At 43.7% G+C, this 23845-nt stretch overlaps 2 protein-coding genes across 6 annotated transcripts in view; one reads left to right on the forward strand and one right to left on the reverse strand.

Moving 5' to 3' along the window:
* Positions 1–2094: 2094 nt before the first annotated feature.
* On the reverse strand, positions 2095–16351 carry trdmt1 (tRNA aspartic acid methyltransferase 1). Of its 3 annotated transcripts, none has more exons than XM_068709612.1 (11): positions 16178–16351; positions 14645–14754; positions 14418–14494; positions 13450–13521; positions 10142–10207; positions 7724–7793; positions 7554–7634; positions 6633–6958; positions 5947–6004; positions 4591–4720; positions 2095–3241 (listed from the first exon to the last, which is right to left on the reverse strand). In XM_068709612.1, the coding sequence occupies exons 3-11, from the start codon at positions 14453–14455 to the stop codon at positions 3141–3143; spliced, it is 942 nt and encodes a 313-aa protein (XP_068565713.1). In that variant the 5' UTR covers positions 14456–14494; positions 14645–14754; positions 16178–16351; the 3' UTR covers positions 2095–3140. The 3 variants fall into 3 exon arrangements, 2 of the variants coding, with proteins under 2 accessions (XP_068565713.1, XP_068565714.1); XM_068709613.1 differs by lacking the exon at positions 16178–16351 and adding an exon at positions 15663–15858; XR_011102835.1 differs by lacking the exons at positions 5947–6004; positions 16178–16351 and adding an exon at positions 15663–15831 and having other exon boundaries at positions 3151–3241.
* Positions 16352–16355: 4 nt separating this feature from the next.
* The window catches only part of rsu1 (Ras suppressor protein 1), a 34989-nt gene continuing 27499 nt past the window's right edge, over positions 16356–23845 (forward strand). For 2 of the 3 annotated variants that reach the window (XM_068709614.1, XM_068709616.1), the window contains exons 1-3: positions 16384–16473; positions 16634–16747; positions 17594–17644. In XM_068709614.1, the coding sequence (XP_068565715.1) occupies positions 16639–16747; positions 17594–17644 (160 nt within the window). In that variant the 5' untranslated portion in view covers positions 16384–16473; positions 16634–16638. The other variant, XM_068709615.1, reaches the window with a different exon arrangement.

Below are 23845 nucleotides of genomic sequence, written 5' to 3' on the forward strand. Positions count from 1 at the left end.
ATCACCTCTCGACTGGACTACTGCAACAGCATCCTGTACGGCTCACCATCAAAATCATCAACAAACTACAAGAACCCAGCTGCCTATCTGCTCTCCCACTCCCGTACCAGAGACCACATCACCCCAGTCCTTCAAAACCTTCACTAGCTCCCCATACAGTAAAGAATCCAGTTCAAGATTCTCCTCAACACATACAACCCTAAACCCCTTCATACCTTTCGGACCTCCTGTAACGACACGTTCCCAAACGCAACCTCAGATCCGCCGATGCCAACCTCCTTACCCCCCCCCCCCTACTCTGTCCAAGCATCGGACCTGGGAGGACAGGGCCTTCTCCATTTCTGCCCCCTCCCTCTGGAACTCGCTCCCCCAGCACCTCAGACATTCTCCGTCACTCGCCACTTTCAAAACTGCACTTAAAACTAAAATCTATTTAAACCTGCTTTAAACCTGTGAAGTCAGTTATGTATGTTACTTTTTTCATGTTGTTCCTTACTGTTATGTCATCTATTTCGCTGTTATTATAAATGCTTTTATTGTTTCTGATCAATCAGTACTGTTGACTGATCCTGAATTATGACGCCTCTGAGTCATTGTTCAGCTGAGTTTTATTAGATTTCATTAAAGAGGAAAGAGAGACAATAATGTTGGTGACCACTGAAACATACGACATTAAAACAGGAAGTCAGCTTCAAAGTAACCTGAAGATAGAAAACTAAGAAGACAAAAGGTTAAAGGTCTTTAGGTCGGGTGGAAGCATCACGAGTCATCTCGTCGTCGTCGTCTCTTTCGACTCTGCTGCTCAAAGAACTGACGGATGTCATCAGGAGCCACAAACAGATTCGAGAGCGAGGCGGCCGCAGACTTCAGAGTAGCTCTCCACCTACTGCATGAACCCAGGGCATGATGGGAAACTTCTGGCTGTCTTCGGATCAAAGAGCTGATTGGCTCTTAGATTTAACAACAAACACCACGTTTTGTAGAAAATCCTAATTTTCGGTGTCATTAATTGTAATACTTAACGCTAGATTGTTGGCCAACAGTCTCATTTTGTGCAATGATGTGGCTGATAATAATAATATAAGGTTATTTATTTAGCATCTGTAAATAAATATATTTATTGAGAACATGTTTTCAGTCAGAGCACTGAATGTGTCCATCGATTAACGATGATGGAATAGAATTGTTTCCTGTTATAATAGGCTGTGGGATTGTTGCATTGTGGTCTAACAATGGGAATGTGACATCCATCGACAGCACAGACTGTATTTATTAATCCAGCTGTTTCAAAGTGTAACTGGGACATGTGAAGTGCTTCCCCTGTAGGCCACAACATGTGAGGAGACAGATGTGTAGTGATGGAGATGTGTTGAAAGTGTAGATTTTGAAATGTTGAATCTCTCTGCCACACATGACTCCTGGTGAGACAGAGTCCACAGACAGAACGCTGTTACAGACAGGTCGTGTGGTTTGCTGTCTGTTCATGTAGTGTGGTCTCATTGTAGTCATGCGGTCAAAGAAGAGACTCAAACTGACAAATATCAGTGATTATATTTAGCCTTGAAACGCTGTAGATAAGCCTACCTCCACTTGGCCTCTTGAGAGCCTGAAATTCATTAATTAATGGATGGAGTGGCACCTCCCACTGGAGGATTTCTGGGCACGCCCAACTGGTAGGAGACCCCGGGGAAGACCCAGAACACGCTGGAGGGACTACATCCCCCAGCTGACCTGGCAACGCCTCTGGATCCCCCAGAATGAGTTGGAACATGCTGCCGGGTAGAGGGAAGTCTGGGTCAGCCTGCTCAGCCTGCTGCCACCGCGACCCGATCCCGGGTAAGCGGGAAGAAAACGGATGGATGGATGGAAATGATACACTATACTCAAGAGTTCCAATTCTAAATGTGAGACCCTAGTATTCCACTGCGGTTGCTATCTATGCATTTTAGCGGAAGCTGAATAAAAAAAAAAGTTGTTTTAAATAATCCTCGAGAGATTAACAGTGAAAGATAGCGCTGAATACGAATAAAAATGGGAAAATTCATAATGAAACCCCGCCCCCCCCCCCCCGCAATAAATGATGTGCTTTACAGGTTTGTTTTTAGGTTTTTATTTTGATTCTTAGGAAAATAATCCACAATTATCCTTATAAAAAAATAAACATGCATGTTCTACCAATAGAGACATATACTGTTTAAAGTGAAGTATAGAACCGTACACTGTTAATAAACAGTCCATCATTTGACCAACTAACATCCCTAACAAAAAGTAGCCTCTGGGCAACGGGTACTTGGTAATATAAGCGTGTTCTTGTGGGTCAACCTGGAAGTTAGCGTCACGCTGGTTACCTCCACAAAAAGTTCTTCCATTGGTTTTGAGATTTGTGGCAAACAAACATGTATGTTACTTGTTTTAGCAAGATAATCTTCACATATGAACGGCACTTTTTGCCACAGTCACATGACATCACGTCACCGCCACAGACCCAAGTAGTCTCATTTAGCCACTTGGACGGTGGCCCTGAGGGTCAAAACACGGCATTCCAGAAAACGCAAAGAGAAAAGGCAGGTATTGGAAAATGATTATTTTTTTAATTTCTTCCGTCTTTTGGATTTCCAGCAGACTGAATGCCTTGCGGCACATTGCTGCCTCTCACAGATAAAATCAAAGATTATTCATCCCGAGGGAAATCACCGAGGAGCAGTCTTCCCATTTCGTATTGTAACTGCTGTGCAGACATTTTTTTCTTCAGGATGAATGAAGTTTTATTGTGTCTTATCCAGATACAATAAAAACAAAGCAATGCAGCAATGAGCCACAAAGCATCGAGTGTAAGAGGAAGAATAAGAGGAAGTACTTCTGTTGACTGACGGTGCATGCAAGCAGCCGCGAGGAATCATTATCCAATACGAACCCACCTTTTCCTGTTTGAGTCCCGCCTCCTTGCCTCGTTTTCTCTTTTGCTGCTGCGGCGTTTTCTCAAACGTCGTAGGGGTTTTCTAGAGTTCAAAAGATCCATCGACTTCGACACAAGGGAACTGGAAGCGCAAAAGCACATACTAATTTCTGGGTTTCAGGATTCCTTCCTGCAGCCCTCTCTGACGAAACGGATGCTCTCGTCCTTCAAAGTGCTCCGCCTGCTAGGAGACCAGCAGCTGCAGGAGTCTGGCCACCACCACAACATTGAGGCTGTTTCCTAGAACTCTGTACTGCTGCTTGGTGGTGATCTGCTCCGGGAAAGCTGCAAAACATCAAAAATAAGAAAACAAATTGACTATGTAATCCATCCCATAATATAAAAAACAGTTTCATATCACATTGCAGCTAGAATAATAATGAAAAAAGTCCAACCGTCAGACTAATAGACTTGATAGGTTATTGGGGCATCTTTTAAAATCTCATTCGAAATACCAAAGTCATCCAACTTTAAACTCCTGCCTACTCTACTATGCTCTGCGTTTGCTATACAGTCATAGCAAACACAGACTGTATAGCAGTCTATGTTTGAATATAGTTCATTAACCATATTAATGTTACCTGGCTTGGGTGAACAGTAATGAAAATGTACAATTAAATATGATAAACAAATATTAAGAGTATGTTTAAAACAAATGTGAAAAATAAGTGTCAAGTGTAGCACAGTTGTAGAGTTGTGCAAGGGTGTGTAAATGTCCGAGTCAGTGGGAGTTCTAGGCTTCGTTGATGAGCCGGTGCTGATGGTCCGGGAGGCTGAGACGCGTTGCCCCAGCTTCACGCGCCGCTTCCTGTCAGACAGCAAGTCTGAAGAACTTGTCCTACAGCAGAGACGGGACGAACAGGAGAGGGTCGGTGAGGGTTTATAGGTGGGACAGGACGAGGCGCTCAAAAGACTTCATAACCACAGAGGTCAGGGCGACGGGCCTGTCGTCATTAAGTCCTGTGATCCTTTGGTTTTTTTGGGGGACGGGGATGATGGTGGAGGCCTTGAAGCAGGCTGGTACGTGGCATGTCTCCAGGGAGGTGCTGAACTGCTCCACTGCTTTGATTTCCTCACAACAGGCTTACAAAGCTTCAATTTCTGCCTGTATGCAGGAATCAGAGGGCCGGCGTGATAGGCCCTGCTTATTGTGGTGTAGCAGTGATCTAGAATGTTCTCTTCTCTGGTTGAGCATTTCATAAACTGTATTCAGGGAGTTCATGGCTGAGGTTTCCTTTGTTAAAGTCACCAAGGACAATAACTGAAGAGTCCGGGTTGGTCCGTATCTGGTGGCGCTGTGCCTCCTGCATGTTGGCCTGTGGTGGGATGTAAACACCGACCAGGATGAATGAAGTGAACTCAGGGGGGGAGTAAAAGGGTTTACAGTCGATGATGAAAGATTCCAGATCAGGAGAACAGAGCTGCAGAACCACTGTCACATCGTTACACCAGCCACTGTTGGAGCAGAAACAGATTCCTCCACCCTTCGATTTGCCCGTAAAGCTCCGTGTCGCGATCCGCTAACGTCGAGCCGTAGAGGAGGGGTGCAATCTGAATGCCGTTTTTACAAACATTAACCGAAAAAGGGCGTTTACATTGTGTAGCGTCAATGATGGGCTGATGAACAGACTTACAGAAGCTTTGAGGGAAGCCCAGGAGGTTGGCAACTTCTCTGGGAGTAAAATAACGCAACTTGAGTTTCATCAGCTGCTGGAGTTTCTCATCTTCAGACAACTGGTCCAGACCTCGAAACACATTCTCCATCTGCAGAGCGCACAAAGCAAAAGCCTTTGACACACGAACACAGAAGGGTTATTATCCTGACACTCGATTCTTGTTGGATGAATACAATTAACCAAAGCATGCCCATGTTCACCAGGGTTATAACAGAAGATTTGGTGCAAATACAACATTGTGGGACTGTGTAAATCTGTAGGTTGATCTAAAATAACACTAAAATGATGTCAAATTATGCTTCAGATCTATCTATCCATCTATCCATCTATCCATCCATCAGAGGTCAAAGGATCCTGTGTACTGCGTCTGAAGATAGGGTTTACGTTCATCAACTCAGATCCAGTGGTCCAGTAATATTTTCATTGTGAATCGGCTTTTATTATGAAGAGACTGACAGAAGTGTAGCTCTCGCTGGCTCAACTTGTAACCCGAAAAAAATAATAAAAAATGACAAAGTGAAAAAACGGATTTCACACTTTTTTTTTTTTTTTTTTTAAAAGAGAAAAAGAATCATCTTTGATACGTTTCTTTAGAGTCCACATGTGGAAAAGGTACACACCCGTTTGTATAAGGTCTCACAGCTGAAAACATCCACTTATTTCAACGCTCTGGTACGACTGCCAATGCGCAAGTTCCTTTTAGAAATCCCCAAACCTCCACCACATCCCACCCGCAACACGCACATATCCAACTATGAATCTATAAATGGTGAATGCAGAAGCACCTCTTGAATGTTATTGCACAGAAATGAGCTGCTGATCAGCATGAGAGGAAGACCAAAAAAAAAAAAAAAAAAAAAGGAATCTTTGTGACGCATAAATGGAAGTACCTCTCATTTTAGGGCCTGTATCCACATCTGTGGCAGTGCTTCAGCCCAGCGGTTCAACAAATAGCAGTGAAATACTTTTACTTTATTTCGGGTTTTTTTCCTTCATAAAAACACTCAATTCAAATGATTAGGAAATTAAATATTGTAATTTCATTGATTAGACCAAATCAGGCAGCTGCTGCAGTCCAGCGTGTGTCCATCCACCATGTACCAGATACCTGTATTTAGTGCCAATTGACTTAAAAAACACTTTTTTTTTTGTTGGTCTGTTGAACATGCAGCGCATTCTGTAAAACACTTCAAACTCCATTATAAATGTGCTGCTGACTACAGTGGGTTTAAAGGGTCATGCGTCTTCACTGTAGACGCTCGTAGTCCTCGGCTGCTGTGTCTTGTTGACGCCTGGACTGAAATCAGAACCTACCTCTGTTTCCATGCAGCACTGCAGCACTGAGCCGGTTCCCTCCACGTAGCGGCCGTAGCTATATGGATAAAACGCATCGAATGAACGCTTAGTTACTAAGTGATCGTTTTAACAGTGTTCAACCAACCACGGACAGAAAGAACAGGAATGACCCTACCGACCAGGGTTACCAAATACCCCGTTACACTCTGGGGCCGCTCAGGTGACAGGTGAGCCGACCCAGGACCCACATCCGATCGGACGAGCTCATTACAGTCGACAGGCACAGATACTGTATTTTATTTTTTATTTTTTTTACCAGAGCATTGATTCATTGATTGCCGTCGGGACGTAATGAAAATGTTAACAAATATAACAAAGTTGTTTTTGAAGAAGACTACCAACCCTAGCTAAGAGTTTTGCACAGCTTGTTTTTTTTTTTTTACTTCTAATATTTCTTTTAGCTGTTAATTAAACTGATAGCATGATTCCATGTTTGATTATTAATATCCCTACTGATACACTGCATCAAGAAAAGACAAATCTGAATATCAAAATGTGAGCAGCAACTTTCTGCTACAGTCAGATCGGATGAAAATAAGTCATGTTTACAATTCATGGAAAAGAAAATTGCCGCATCCCCTACCAAGTTGCACGGATGATTTCATTCCTGCGAAGCTAGTGACAGTTAGAGGAAGAGTACCCACCCTTTAGTGAAGCACACAGACCTCCTGCAGGTGGGCTGGACAATGTCCAGGAGCAGAGCGTATCGCAGCAGCGTCTTGGGAGGAAGAAGATAGTGTTCCGTGTTCACTTCCATCAGCGGTTCCAGGAAGTCGTGGATCTGCCTGACGGACAGATCTCCGTTCTGACTCATCTTCCTCTCGGCATCCGTTTCGGTCTCTTGCTTGTAGAGGACGCGACCCCGCCGCATGTCCTCTTCTGGCTGGCAGGTAGCCGGGCAGAGAGGACTGGAGACCGTGCGCCGCTCAGGAGAGCCGCTCTCAGCGGGGTGTGGGAAGGCATCTAAAACCTAAGATCGCATACTTTATCAAAGGCCTTCTATAAACACGCCTAGTATGGTGAGGTCCTAACATCCTCAAATACCCGACAAACCTGGCTTCATGAAAGCTCAGTTTACTCAAATTACAACAAAAAAACAACAACTACATTCACACTACTGGGCTGGGTTTTTCTTCAATCATTTCTTTTTACAGCAATGGTGGACGATGGAGCGACTCCTTAAGACTTCCATGCGTCCCTGTTCAGTCACTGGTGTACTTTAAATACGTTTTTGTAATCGTGTTAATAACAACCTGACTCTGGAGCACTATGCTTCACGCAGCCTCCACTGATTCTTCCCCAGTAAACTAGATCTACTACAGAAACGACATATGGCACGTTGTTTTGTACATAATTAGCAATAATTGGTATTAATTGAAAGCCATTTCACTGTAATATCCAGCAGGTTAGCCCCCATAAAGCACAGGCCACCATGGGGAGATCCTAGGGGCTGGGTATTAGGACAAGACTGAAGAAATGGAACACAGACCAAGTGTCACTCGCACCAAAATGTTTTTTTTCTGACACATTACATGATGCCAGGATTTTGGGTCAGCAAGCCTCACCTTTGAACTCTGGCTGCTTTCCTTTTCTGTTGACAGCTTGGCAGTCAGGAAATAACGCAGTCTTGAATTTGGGATCCCAACCTGGGTTTATGAATAGAACGGTGAGGTCAATGCAACTGATAGGGTGGACGTATTTCATTGAAATGAGTCACACGGTGTGCCTTTCTTACACTTGTGGGTGAGACCATGATCTCCTGGAAGGTGTATCCGCATTCCTGGAGCGTCTTCACCAAGCGATCCCTAGAATAGAAGAGCAGAAGTATAACGTGAGAACGGATTACCCGCACAACACAAGAGTGACATTGGAATGATTCCAAATCATAGTTAAGAAATAGAAGACCTATAGAGTTTAAATATGCAACAACATCCAGTGATTAATTACATGAGAACACTGATAATCTCAGATACACTTTTCAGTCTGATTACAAGGCGAGTAATATTATGAAATTGCTCATTATAATCAAAATAATAAGTAGATTAGCACCAGTCAGTTTTGAGAGTGAGTACCTGATAGATGAAAAGGTCCCACAAGAGACATCTTCATGAAAACATTCTCATTTAGAACACATCAGCAGCAGACGGCCATTCAGTCTTTTTGATAACACAATAATTACAGAAAGGATGGATAATTAGAATCCAAGGACATTACAGTCGCATTATAGTCGTATGAACCCCCCCCCCCCACGACCCGTTTCATCAGTGTCCTCTGTGCAAATTGGCTATTCTACATTGTCATACACTACAATCATTGCTCCAGTCAAACGGGCCCGAGACGCTGGCAACTTCTGGCCAACAGCTGATGACCGCCTTGCTGAACTCTCAAAATAGATCAGTGCATGTCTATGGATGCTCATTTCACAACTCACTGGGTTTTCAGACGACGGACAGAGTAGAAAATGTGAAATAGCAAAACTCAAGTGTCAGTGGGAGCAAAGACTTTATACTACAGGACAGACAATATTGTAATAATTTGTAAATTTCAATACTGCGGCCCTACTGCCCTGCTGTACATGTTGCTGCCTACTGTACATGTTGCTGCCTACTGTACATGTTGCTGCCTACTGTACATGTTGCTGCACTACTGTACATGTTGCTGCCTACTGTACATGTTGCTGCCCTACTGTACATGTTGCTGCCTACTGTACATGTTGCTGCCCTACTGTAGATGTTGCTGCCTACTGTACATGTTGCTGCCCTACTGTACATGTTGCTGCTCTACTGTACATGTTGCTGCTCTACTGTACATGTTGCTGCCCACTGTACATGTTGCTGCCCTACTGTACATGTTGCTGCTCTACTGTACATGTTGCTGCCCACTGTACATGTTGCTGCCCTACTGTACATGTTGCTGCCCACTGTACATGTTGCTGCCTACTGTACATGTTGCTGCCCTACTGTACATGTTGCTGCCCTGCTGTACATGTTGCTGCCTACTGTACATGTTGCTGCCTACTGTACATGTTGCTGCCTACTGTACATGTTGCTGCTCTACTGTACATGTTGCTGCCTACTGTACATGTTGCTGCCCTACTGTACATGTTGCTGCCTACTGTAGATGTTGCTGCCCTACTGTACATGTTGCTGCCTACTGTACATGTTGCTGCCTACTGTACATGTTGCTGCCCTACTGTACATGTTGCTGCCTACTGTAGATGTTGCTGCCCTACTGTAGATGTTGCTGCCTACTGTACATGTTGCTGCTCTACTGTACATGTTGCTGCCTACTGTACATGTTGCTGCCTACTGTACATGTTGCTGCCCTACTGTACATGTTGCTGCCTACTGTACATGTTGCTGCTCTACTGTACATGTTGCTGCCTGCTGTACATGTTGCTGCCTACTGTACATGTTGCTGCCCTACTGTACATATTGCTGCCTACTGTACATGTTGCTGCCCTACTGTACATGTTGCTGCCCTACTGTACATGTTGCTGCCTACTGTACATGTTGCTGCCCTACTGTACATGTTGCTGCCTACTGTACATGTTGCTGCCCTACTGTACATGTTGCTGCCCTACTGTACATGTTGCTGCCTACTGTACATGTTGCTGCCCTACTGTACATGTTGCTGCCTACTGTACATGTTGCAGCTCTACTGTACATGTTGCAGCCCTACTGTACATGTTGCTGCCTACTGTACATGTTGCTGCCTGCTGTACATGTTGCTGCCTGCTGTACATGTTGCTGCCTACTGTACATGTTGCTGCTCTACTGTACATGTTGCTGCCCTACTGTACATGTTGCTGCCTGCTGTACATGTTGCTGCCCTACTGTACATGTTGCTGCCCTGCTGTACATGTTGCTGCCTACTGTACATGTTGCTGCCTACTGTACATGTTGCTGCCCTACTGTACATGTTGCTGCCCTGCTGTACATGTTGCTGCCTACTGTACATGTTGCAGCCCTACTGTACATGTTGCTGCCTACTGTACATGTTGCTGCCTACTGTACATGTTGCAGCTCTACTGTACATGTTGCTGCCTACTGTACATGTTGCTGCCTACTGTACATGTTGCTGCCCTGCTGTACATGTTGCTGCCTACTGTACATGTTGCTGCCTACTGTACATGGGGACCTATTGATGTTACCTGGCAGTAGAGCTCTCGAAGCCTTTCACGTTCTCCAGCAGGATGAAACGGGGCAGCCTGCTCAGCCTGGCCACACGGTCATATGCAAGAGAGGACAGGATGAGAGGGCTTATTGACAGAAACTATGCAGAGAAGACGTCCACCCCAGGCCCACATCGAAGAGAACGGACCCGAGGCCTCGTACACAGCCGTGTGCGGAACCCAGTAGTGGTATGACAAACAAAAGAAAGCTGGGGAGGATTATGGCTGCAGGTCCAAAGTGGTCCTTTGGCTCTGTCAGAAGGAGAGAGTCCATTCTAACACATATTGACATTATTGTTAACAATTATTAACATTACATTACAAGGTCTGTTTACTGTCAGTCGAAATGTGAATTTTAGTGCCTTTATGCTATACAAAGAGAAAACTAAACAAAAAACGCAGTACAAAAGATGTTGTGTCTTATAGCCTTATAGAAAGAAGTTGCTTTATGGTGCCACAGCAGATACTTCTGTATCACTTGCCAGACGGCTACAGGGTGAACGGGCTACAGGGTGAACGGGCTACAGGGTGAACGGGCTACAGGGTGAACGGGCTTCAGGGTGAACGGGCTACAGGGTGAACGGGCTACAGGGTGAATGGGCTACAGGCTGAACGGGCTTCAGGGTGAACGGGCTACAGGCTGAACGGGCTTCAGGGTGAACGGGCTACAGGCTGAACGGGCTTCAGGGTGAACGGGCTACAGGGTGAACAGGCTACAGGGTGAACAGGCTACAGGGTTGGGCATTGTCTTTCACTTTCAGGAGAAACAACAGAACTGGAAAATCCTCGTTTCCCTGAAGTCACCAGTGTGGCAACATTTGGCCGGATATGGGATTTGGGGTTAAGAGTCTTGCCCAAGGACACATCGACATGGACTAGGGACGCCGGGGATCGAACCTTCCTCTGACTGAAGGACGACCCTGCCCTCCACTGTGCCACAATCACGTGCTTGAAATACACGGGCTGGCACCATATTTTGGTGACGGACGATGCTCGAATTAAGCATTTGATCAGCGCACTAGAACCATGTTACCAAGTACTAAGTAGGTTGCATTTGACCACAAGCATATTGCCCAAGCTGTATGGGAATGAGAGGGCACACCTGAAGGCCTGAGCGATGCAGAAAGAATTGCATTGATGACAGATGCTTGGACTTCCAGAGTAACATAGAGCTAAATGACCATCAAAGCTCTACATTAATGAAGATCGGGGAAAATATAAAATACAGTCCTTCAAACTCTAAACATCTATGATGCTCACACAAGTGAGGGTTCCGGGACAAGAGGATGTCACATGTGTACAGATTGTATCCATCCCCGTGACAACAGATAATACAGGGAACATCTTCAATGCCACAAAGGAGGCTGGATTGTCTCCACTTAGAAATGCTGTTCTTAAGTGTCCATAATACATCATTCTATCAAATTCTAGATGGATTCGATCATTATGCTTTTGTCAACTATACCGGCATCATCTACAGCAGGGGTCATCAACTATATTTGTCAGAGGGCCAGAATTTTACCAGACAGTCTCCTTGGGGGCCGGACCCTTAAATAAAAATTAAATAAAAATCAGACTTTGGTATAACATTATAACTGATGTTTATTGTTTATACTTTTTCCATTTCATTACAAAACTGAAGGCCTTTATGAGTCAGGCTCCTATCACCTATACCACAGACAACCACCAGGGGTGATAGATATTTTGCCTCAACTCAATTAAGTCAACTTTACTTATAGAGCACTTGAAAAAGAAACACCGAGGAAGTGACAGGAAAGGGTCTCTTAACAGAGGTAAAATGGCGCTCTCAAAGGCTATGAAACGCAAAGTTGATATTGAAAACAGGTCCTTCAATGATGACTGGACTGAGAAGTACGCATTTATCATGCCAACCTTCCGAAATGCCTCACCAGTATGCCTAATTTGCAACGAAACTGTTGCTGTTGCAAAAGAATACAATCTGCGCCGTCACCACGACACTAAACATTCAAATTTCAAGATTTCATATCTTGAGCAGTCAGAGGCGCGTCAGAGAAAAATCGCCACATTGAAATCTGCCTACTCCCGTGCAAGTGGCATTATTACTCGAACTTTAACTGATCAAGAGAGAGTAACGTGTGCATCCCTGCAGGCTGCTTGGGTGCTTTGGGTATCTTGTCCCGAGGTCTATGGCACATTGAAGACGCTGGCTATGCATGTGCTCACCATGTTCGGTTCAACCTACACCTGTGAGGCTGCGTTCTCCAAGATGAACTCGATTAAAACGCACGAGAGGAACCGACTGTCAGCCCAGTCTTTGGAGGACTGTTTGCGCATAAGTCTGACAGTGGCCAAGCCTGATGTGAAAAAGTTGGTGTCAGAAGGGAAATGTAATTTCAGCCATTGATTAAGTAGTGTGAGTAGTATTCCATTTCAGCCTTGTGATTTGATTTCGCTATAGCCCACTTAACGTTTTATTTGATGTGCGAACATTATTTGTGACCTGTTTTGTTCTGCTTCCAGGCTATTTATTTAACATGCTATTTTAAGTTGTGCCAGATCGTTTTTCCTCCTTTGTTAGTCCTGAGGAGTCTGCTAGTTCCAAGCATGTTGTTGAGACTTTGAAATAAAAACCAAATGTTAAGTAAGGGCATGAGGAAAAGTTATGTTTTAAAAAAAACTGTGTGAAACAATAAATACTAAACAGTGTAACGAGTCTGTCCTCATTTCGGAGTGTAGCCTAAATAGAGTCATAAATGGTGGTGATTACTGATAAGAGACTCGGTTGTTGCTGTTTTTAGTTGCTTTAATAGTGTGGAATAGGCCTACATATTTTGTCTTTGATCCTCACAATTTTGGAATCCAGTCGCGGGCCGGATCGAACGGCTTGGTGGGCCGCATTCGGCCCGCGGGCCGCCAGTTGATGATCACTGATCTACAGGGATTTCTTGCTATTGTTAACAGAGGGGCCACTAGATGGCAGAAGGGTACTTTACTACTAAGGATCTGGTAGCATTTTGGCAGGTCTGCCATCCAGAGGCTCTTTTTTGTTTCAGGGTTTAATAGTTTGTTCCCAACTGTTGAAATAACTTATCATTATTAGTACATTTTGAATGAATTCGTACATTTGCCCATATGGCTTTAGTGGGGTACTTTCTCACAAAAATGTGGCGGTTATATCACACTTGATATACCATGTCTATCTATTAAAAGATGAATTCAAAAATGTAAATGACCGAAAACCATAGATCTGTTTGATCTGTAGTTACTCTAAGGGCAACAAAAAGCTGAATGCGGAGATCAAACACCTTGGCAGAAGATGTAGGATGTAGAGGAAGCTCTTGGTTCTGGGGTCAGCAATGTCACCCTGAAGTCCTATCCTGCACATGGGGAAAAAAAGATTTCATTGGCAAAACAATTTGAAATGAAAGACATTAAATACAGTGATTTGAATTAAGTCACTATCATATATTGCCATATTGATGAATCGAGCCAAATGTGCTGGCGTGTCAAGGTAAACCTATTGCCTCACCTCCGGTCGTACTTTAGCTGCTCGAGCTCAACCCAGTTCATTTTCTAAATGTTTCAACACCCGCATGTTAACAGTAATTTCTTCAGCACTGCCGTCATGGCAATGAAATGTTACATCATGCGTCATCTAACGTTGTTATTCGACCATCTCATATTATTATTATTATTATTATTATTATTATGTCTTAGTGTTCTCTCTGAATGGTTTTAACTGTTGTTACAGTCTAGCTTTACAGTCTGCGGTTGTCGCTACGGACTGTAAATCATTTCTAATGTTTGCCTTGTGCCACACTGATGAAAATAAGGATGTGTTTATCTTAATTGCATGGTGAAGAAATAAATCCATATCATAACCATTTCAAGTTATAAGTCAACTTAATTCTAAATACTGCTTCTCTGTTACAGGAAAGGGCTGCTCCAGACAGTGTTTAAATGAATGAATGAATGAATGAATGAATGAATTACAGCTCCAGTCTTTTTCTGATCAGGCATCTTGTTACAGTAGTTTGATTTGTAGAGACCATGATTGAATATAACAATGAAATATTAATCAGAAAAGTGTTTTAAGTTCTTTTGGGGTAAATTATTCGTGACATGAATCAATCATTTAAAAAAAACAAAAACGTATCTTTAGAATAATCTTTAAATGAGTCGTTTAATGAATCGATTTATCAAAAAAAAAAGTTAGGTACGGCCCTACTAAATGAATTTACATTGTGTGCGATTCGATATTTAAAACACCTACCTGGTAAAAGGTTGACAAGGAGGGCTCATCAAAATCATGTCAAACGGTAATTTATTGAAGTCGTCCAGCGTTATGCCCTAAAAAAATAAAAGGAAGATAAAAAAAACAAGACAGAAAACTGTTGAAGTGATTAATAACAGTTATGGATTGTCAGGATTGCCTGTGAAGCCCTCTGTGTGTGTGTGTGTGTGTAGTTAAATGGTCATCCTCGATCCCCTGTCACCCACCTCAATGGTCTTGTTCCAGAGGCTGGTGTCAGGGAAATTGTGCCTGTAGATTTGATTGGCCGTTGTGTTGATGTCGATGGCAGCCACTACCTGAGCAGGTATGCCACTCTCTGCAGGAAGATAAAACAGATAAAATATGTATATAAATATATTTAAAATATTGTAGCTACTGGTTCACTACACATCTGAATCGTCCGCTCGGCAGCAAACCCGTGTGCATGCAATTGTCCTCATTAGTCACTCCCCACAGCTTTACTGACAGTGGCTGATAATAGCATATTAACACATTTTGACCATAGACCACCATCATGGAAAAAAGTGATTTTTATTTGTGTGACATCATCCCAATATAAAGTCTATGGACTGAGCCGGAGAAACACTAATATGTGTTCAAGGAAGTGTTTTCACGGCAGACACGCCCCCTCACTGTTCATCAGTCATGTGACAGGACTGATCTGACTTTTGTAAACATCACTAGAGTTTCACACCAGAGTGGAGACAGATCACAGATTAAACCTGTGCTTATAAACAGAACGGTTTGTTAAAGAGGTAACAGACTACAGAGAGAAAACACCTCTACAGTGATGATTACTGTGTCTCTTTATTAGTTATTAGTACTATTAGTTACTGTTATTAAGTACAATCATCATGTGTACAAACACAAACTATCAAAAGTCTCTCCAGCTGATCGGCCGCCGTCATCAGAAACAGACGTCGCTTCACGTGACGATACAGAGGAACGGACGTTTCATATCTCTAAAAAACATATTGCCTCGTTTCCTCTCTCCTAGCATGGAAAAGACGGAAGTGAAGGAAACAGGGATGCGATGAAGAGACGTGGGATGTTCCCCCGGAGTCCACAGAGAGTCCGGTTGAAGCCCAGTGTGGCTCTGATATATTGTGGCCAGTCCTCGGTAGTCTCGTGAGGACCGTCTTACCGGCTGTGTTCACGGTAGCTCGCTTAAATAAAACAGCGTTTTTCTCTATACTATTACTGAACTAAATTCGACAGGCTCACCCTTTAGAGCGTAATGCATGCCTCCTATCCCGCTGTAGAGCTCCAGCACCCGCAGACTCTCCATGGCGCCACGCTGCTGACGCTTCTTCTTCTTCTTCTTCTTCTTCTTCTTCTTCTTCTTCTTCTTCTTCTTCTTCTTCTTCTTCTTCTTCTTCTTCTTCTTCTTCTTCTTCTTCTTCTTCTTCTTCTTCTTCTTCTTCTTCTTCTTCTTCTTCTTCTTCTTGTATTACGGAGGTTGTCAAACAATAAAATGGCGCATTACCGCCACCATCTGGTGCGTTACAAGGTTACACGCTTTTTATTTGTCACTGTACGACAACGTCCACAACGACATTTAGATTGAACAAATAAAGAAACAACAACACAAACATATACACACATATATATATATATATATATATATATATATATATATATATATATATATATATATATATATATATATATATATATATATATATATATATATATATATATATATAGAGAGGATGGAGGATGAGTTTAGGGAGTCTCACAGCCTGAGGACAGATGCTGATCTGAAGTCTGGTTCGGAAAAAAATAGCGGAAAAGAATGCTCCACCCGGCCACCCATCATGGAGAAGTCTGAAGAATGTGGAGAGTGAAGCTCTTACTTTGACACAGAGGTGTGGCTGAACGGCCGAGCGACCGGAAGTCTCCTATTATGGAATGCAGACGCTCACATAAACTTCCGGTAAGGGTGGGTGCTCGAAGTCTCTATCGGGAATTAAAGAGCTAATATATATATATATATATATATTTATATATATTTGTCATTCCTCTCTTCCAAACGGTAAGACTCCCCAGTGTTTTCCATCGTGTCAACATGGCGCCCTGGAGTTTCTCCTGTAGACTAACGTGTGTCTCCAAATGTTACAATGTAGCGTACGAATGACCACTTTACTTCACCGACTAACTCTGTCCCTGTTCTTTGTTTGGATCGACGTCTGCAGAGAACATGTCCAAGTCTTTGAAGAAGATAGTGGAGGAGAGTCGTGACAAGAACCTCCCGGAGGTGGAGATGTGCGACAGGGGCATTTCTAACATGCTGGACATCCCCGGACTGTGTAAGACAAAGTCTCCATGACGCCACCAGACTGTGTGTGAAGTGTGCTGTTATACCCGCCGTTAGGTCCCGTCAGGTCCCGTCAGGTCCGGGTTCAGTTCGTCTGACGATAACGATCTTCCGTATAGACGTAATGACTCGGTTACGATGACGTCACCGCAGCTTAACTCGTCTGCGGTGTAGAAAAGAAGGAACTTCAGTTAACCTGTTGACCTCCATGAACCTCATCACAGTCCTGTTCAACTGTGCTCTTCACTCTTCATTGGCTCTCAGTGCGCTTGATGCAGAGAACAATCTGTGGCTTGTTTGGACCTCTAGCCTGCATGGGTGTGATGTCATTAGCCTGCATGGGTGTGATGTCATTAGCCTGCATGGGTGTGATGTCGTTAGCCTGCATGGGTGTGATGTCATTAGCCTGCATGGGTGTGATGTCATCAGCCTGCATGGGTGTGATGTCATCAGCCTGCATGGGTGTGATGTCATCAGCCTGCATGGGTGTGGATGTATGCAGGTCAAATTGACTGGTGTGGACTCGGTGTGGTCGGCATGCACATGGAGGATCCTTATCCTTATGGACTGACTGGCAAGCTGCAAGATACATTCCAACAATGTATATTTTTATATACATATATACCATATGTTATGTTACATTATGGCATTACCTACATAGGGAATCCTGTTATTACTCGAGTCATGTTATACCTAGAACTATAGAACAACTTTAGTGCTAGAATATTATTCATTGCAGCCTGAATTGAAACCATTCTAACCCAGTCAGACGCAGGAGTAAAGAAACTGCCGAGTTAGTTGCATTGCTGTGTTGACTTGATGTTCCATGTCGTTTCAGTCACTCTGTCTAACATCACTCAGCTGGTCCTCAGCCACAACAAGCTCACAGGTAAGCTGTCCTCTGTCCTCTGTCCTCTGGAGCCGTGTCACACAGTGTTGTTTTCAACCAGATAGATCAACAGCTAAATAATGTCAGAATCCAAACCCTGACTCTTTTGAACATAATAATAATAATAATGATAGTTAAGAAACGCAGCAAAAGAGAAAAATGGCCATTCAGAATATTAGGCAATTAAAAAAAAAAGAACAAATGGAGAGTTATGGGGCATTAATATCAGCACAAATATTCATGTCCTCTTCACAACCTGTTTGGTGCCGTGGTAGACACACATTTGCAGACCACTTCATTTATTATTTAAGTTTTGCAATTAAATATAATTATTACAGTAGTTTCCTGCATTGACAGTAGGGATAGAATGAGACTATAGAGCCCAAATTGTATACTGTTTCACTTAGTGTAGTAGTGATTATTGTGAATTACTACTAACTAAGGGACCGTACTTGTGTTTTTGCTTGTTTTTACTGCAAATCATGTGTATGTTGCTTTACGTCAAATTTTTTGTTTTTAAAACAGGTGAGCGTATTTTGCCGTGGAAACATTCAACAGTAACTGTACACTTTAATTTTTTTTCTAATAATATTTAATAGTACATTGCATTTGCATAGCTCTTTGGTAAAAGCAATATAAACAAAGCAACGTCCAGGATGCATCCTTTCTAACCACAGTCTCGTGACAGCCAGTATCATATATATATATATATATATATATATATATATACACACACACACACACACACACACACACACACACACACACACACACACACACACACAATTTTAGTTCTCTAAAAAAATAAAACATTGTCTGAATCCTGATTAAAAATGCATCAACAGCCAAGACAGTGGCGGCGAGAGGAACGCCTTAGTGCTGGGCCTCTTCCATCACTTTAATGTATTTCATATCTGTTATTGGCCCAAAACACGTCAAATGCTGCACGGCGTGAGGTTCACTCCCATCCAGAGCCTGCAGTGATTGTTTTAAGAAATCTTTTACTGCTTAATGAGAAAGTAGAGCTAAACCCAGACCAGCTGACTTCAGGCTGGATCCCTGCTCCGCCGTAGGACGCCACAGCCAGCAGGTGCCAGGGTTGGCGCTGCTAGGGTTGGCATTGCTAGGGTTGGCATTGCTAGGGTTGCCGTTGCTAGGGTTGGCGCTGGCCGTCTCTGAAGCTTGAGTGAGGCGGAGGGACCATGAGGTGTAATTCTTGTCTCAATAAATTCATGGAATCCTTGTGCCTCATGCCACATTGCTACTGTAGCCGTGCATATTTGGCGCACCGAGTGGGCGTGGCTTCGTTTCTCAGGCTCATGCCCACTTTTTAAAAATTATGCAGTGGGTGGAATTCAGCTCAGACCTGGGCGTTACACCCTTATTGATTTGTCTTTTAATTACTGTCAAAATCGTGAACAGTTGATTGGTTAACCGTCAACGGGCAAAGGTAGCGAACAGTGTTTTTCCATGTCTAATAATAATAATATCATCATATATCTGTGAGTACAGTGCAAGGTGTTACTTATGTGTGCTGAAGATTGAGTTCACTCTAATGCAAGCCAGTGGCCGTCCATTGGACCCGCCCACTGTGGCGGCTAGTTCTTAGCATTGCTGAATGAATCACCGCGAGTTTAAAAGGCCCCACCAGGCGCTCCGCTGCTTATTCTGTGATACACAGCGAGTGGAGGTTCAGTGAGCTGCCTGGTTCAAGTGTAGATGTTTCTTGTTAAGTCATTTCAAGTTATGTACCTGTACATATACAACCTCTCCTTGTACCTGGAGCAACAATCACACCCTGCGTTGGTAAATACAGGGCTTGATTTCAGGTCTGAACACCTGGTAACAGCACAGCAAGGCACCATGAAGCAAGAACGCAGATCAATCGCCAGTCTGACCTGCTGTGGTTCCAGCTGGAGTGTTCACCCTAAACCCTTTGATGCACACAACCACACACAGTCACAGGGTGACGCTAAAGTCCTAGTTTACTGATGTAGAATATGTCCTGTGGAACATGATTGGATCAGTGGTGTTTAGCACCAGCAGAGGTCACTACAGACCCATCAACCGCTGTTTTCACATAGACACTACTGCATTTCAAATGAAGTTTACTTGTGTTTTTGAATTTTAGATTATTATTATAAAGCGGTGCTATTAGGAATATGATGCCATGTGGTTATTTTGAACCCCGTCATGTAAGAGAGAGCAGCGCTCCCAGTAATGAAGTGATGCAGGAGGTTCAGAGTGACCCCCCCCCCCTCTCCATTATGACTTCACTACAAGCAAGTAACCCAATTTTCACTTTCTTTTGAGATTCATTTCATCTATTTTCACTTGCCAGTTTTCCTGTCAGTAGGACGATTTTGAGAAAGTGACAATATTGCTGTTGCTACAAAATGATGGGATCAGTACTTAATAATACATAATCCACACTGAGGAACAGCTTCAGATAAATGAAGTAATTCAGTGACATGTTCTCCTTCTGGTGTGCATTCTAATCTGCTGCTGGAGATGAACAGATTACACACGTCTCACACTGCGAGGTTATTTATAGCTCAGATCAGACAGAAACGGGGATAACATAATTGGTGTAGTTCCACACCTGCAGGCCCTCTCAACGTATGCTCAGGAACTCCAGCCCTGTACGGGACTCTCAGCCGCCCCAAACATCACGCTGTGGTTTGATCGATCTCTTCCTCCTCCATCTCACCCACTGCCATTTGGTGACCTTACAGATCCAGATGCACTGTGTCAGACAGGATGGATGGGATGCTGCTGCTTTACGAAGGTACTCGGGAGTTCTAGTAACATTTGGAAAGTCTTCTTCTGGCGGCTGCCCAGCGCTAACGTTCCTCTGCTGTAGTCATCGGAGACCAACGCCACGAGTTACACGACGACGTTTAGATTGTAGTCCCAATTTGCTACATGGGAAAGAAAGACAGGACAAAGTTTAATGTAATTGGAGGATGATTGAAGGAGTCTCACAGCCAGAGGAGGGAAGCTGTTTTGTCTCCACGCAGGGCTCGTCTTCCTCAAACACGGCAACATAGAAGCTGGTAATCCAGAACCTCCCCAGGTCACACTAACACACAACAGAGCAAAAGAGCCCATATGGAAATCGATATCATATATATTGTACGGGGGACCTTATACATACTGTGGATTTGTCCACCTGACAGGAGGTTGTGGTGTTGCATTGATTGAGCTCTGGTCAGTGGCCCACAGAGGGACAGGCCAGCTAAATGAAATTGATTTCTAACATCGTCGGTGAACCAGCGGGACCTTTTAAAACCAGACCGTCCTCACTGAATCTCTGGCACACCACAGACTGTTAGCCGTTGAGCTGTAAGCACTGGCACTGTGATTCCACTCCTCATGCTTCAGGGGTGTCACGATTGCGATTCTACGTTCGAAAACCCCTCGAAATCAGCTTTCAAAAGCAGAATAGATGATTCTCCCAGCACTTTTGTTTCCTCTCCACCCTGCTTACTTGTGCACATCCGAAGAAAAACATCAAGACAAAACGGCATAGCTTACCCTTAGCCTGCAGCTGCACATTTCACGACACCGCGGCTAATGTCGGAGTCTGAGGCGATGGAGAACAACATGAGCAAATGGCTTTGACTGGGAGAACAAACTTGGTTGGTCAGTGCTCCTTAGCATTTGAGACCGCCGCACAGAGGCGCTCATAGCCACTGTATGACACACCTGGCTTTCAACTACCTCCAATGCAAACCCTCCCACGGCGTTAGTGGACGCTCAAAGAGAACCGCGTTCATGTGAAACTTAAGATTAGTCACGTGATTCGTTAGTCACTCACTAGTCTTTAGTCAGGCAGGTTAACATCCACCTCTCTCTTTTCCTAAACCTAACTGACTGGTTTTGTTGCTTCAATGTAACTTCCTGTGCAGATGAAGGTTTATTTTGAAAAGACTATGTATGTGACGAGTAAATAGCTAAAGGTTAAACTTGTCGTCTTCCTGGCGTCCTTTGGTAGGACATTTAGGCCCAACCCCAGTATCCCCCCCTAAGGCCTTTAAACCCTGAACCCTCAGGGTTTTACTTAGTTACAGTATGGCCTTAGTGTGGTAGATTCCCCCAAAAAACTATCTTTTTCAAGAAGAATGACAAGATGAACCATTGATCTGTCGATCTTTACAACTCCAGCCTTTTGTAGTCTCGTATGCAGACTTCCCCTTGGTGGTTTTGCTGGGTTGGAAACATGGTCCGTATGACCGGGTCTCACATTCAGCTTCATACCTCTGAACCTACAGGAAAAGCTTTTGTCTCAGTAGCCGATGAGCCATTACTTTAACATTGATTCAAATGTCAGTTCTTTGACAAGGCTATATTGACATGATTGGTTGGATGCAGCTAATTCTATAAGTCTAACTTACTGAACTCCATCATTAAAAGATGTTCACACACCAACGAGACACCAAGGTCCCTCAGGTCTTCTAAGGGAAGAGAAAGGACTGCAGCACGACGACTGATTTGCAGCCTTTCAAATCTAACAAACGCATGCTGTAGAATATGTATATATATATATATATATATATATATATATAGTCAACGGTTGAGCAATGCTCATAATTCCATATCTGTTGCATAGCTGATCCAAAAGTAGGAGTTGCATCAACGATGTCCAGGTTCCACAGCACATGCACAACAATCACATCCCAACCCAAAGCACACAGACATCTCTTCAAGTTACAAAGATACAGAAAGTACAAGTACAGCATCCGTCATGTGTAAGAAATGAAAGGAGACACTTCATTTAGGCTCAATTGTCTTTAGAGTAGGACGCTGAGGACTTCAGTTCTCCGCTTGCATCTTTGATTAAGAGCTGCTGACCCATGGCCACTTCCATGTGACTCGCTGATGAGTTCACTGAGTGAGCAGCGGTACTCGGGCTCTATCAGTCCTACAATAACGACATTATGTATTTTACATCTTCATAGGTGGCAGGTTAAACGATCGGTGGTGTGGTTCTACACACACACATACACACACACACACACACACACACACACACACACACACACACACACACACACAGGTCTAACTGATGTAGTATCAGTATGCCCACACCTCACCTCTCAAACACTCATTCTCCTGGCAGCATTCATGTCAGGGCCTGGCCGCTGGTTTGCTCTCCTCCTCTTGCTTCCATTGATCAGTCTGATAATCTGATAAAGCTCCTGCTCTTTGTTATCAGCCCATTGATCTGTGTCCGCCTCCGTGTCCACAGACCGTCGGGGAATAAAACTACAGATGGAAGTGAAGGCAGAAAGTGCAATATGCGTGCTGTGTAAATGTCACCATGTAGAGGCAGCTAGTGGACGTATCTGTTATTTCCTATTAATTACCTAGACTGTGGCGGCCTGCCGAAGTCTATTTTTGTCCGGCCACATTTTCATAATTAACCAAGACATCATTTTTCTACATTTCTGGACGGGTGGGCTGGCTGCCTCTCGGCTGTGGTGGAAGTGCTTCACAGCTCCGTCCCGGGCCGCGAAATACTCTTGCAAGTAAAAGTCCTGCATTTAAAATGTTACTAAAGAAAAAGTATAAAAGTATTGGCGTCAAAATCTACTTCAACCACCAAAAGTCAAAATATACTCGTTATGCCATACTTTTCGATATATTTACTGTCAACCTATAGCATTGTAATTATTGATGTTAATGTGTTCGTCTATTTTAACTACTTTTATATACTTCATAATTAAGTTATATACTACTAAATGACACTCATCTCATCTCATCATCTCATCTTCAACCGCTTATCCGGGATCGGGTCGCGGGGGCAACAGCTCCAGCAGGGGACCCCAAACTTCCCTTTCCCGGTGCCACATCAGCCAGCTCTGACTGGAGGGATCCCGAGGCGCTCCCAGGCCAGTTTGGAGATATAGTCCCTCCACCTGGTCCCGGGCCTCCCTCGGGGTCTCCTCCCAGCCGGTCGTGCCTGGAACACCTCCCTAGGGAGGCGCCCAGGTGGCATCCTCACCAGATGCCCGAACCACCTCAACTGGCTCCTTTCCACGCAAAATGCTAAATGACACATTGTATATTATTCATTGATTTATATTTTCCGAACTAGTAACTGATATTGTCAGAAGTTAAAAGTACAGTATTTCCCTCTGAGATTTAGTGGACTAGAAGTATAATGTTACAGTTCAAGAACCTCAAAATTGTACTTAA

Source organism: Cebidichthys violaceus, unplaced genomic scaffold (assembly GCF_023349555.1).
Source record: "Cebidichthys violaceus isolate CVI_PGR_0920_01 unplaced genomic scaffold, fCebVio1.0.p SCAF_15, whole genome shotgun sequence".
Classification (NCBI taxonomy): Eukaryota; Metazoa; Chordata; class Actinopteri; order Perciformes; family Stichaeidae; genus Cebidichthys; species Cebidichthys violaceus.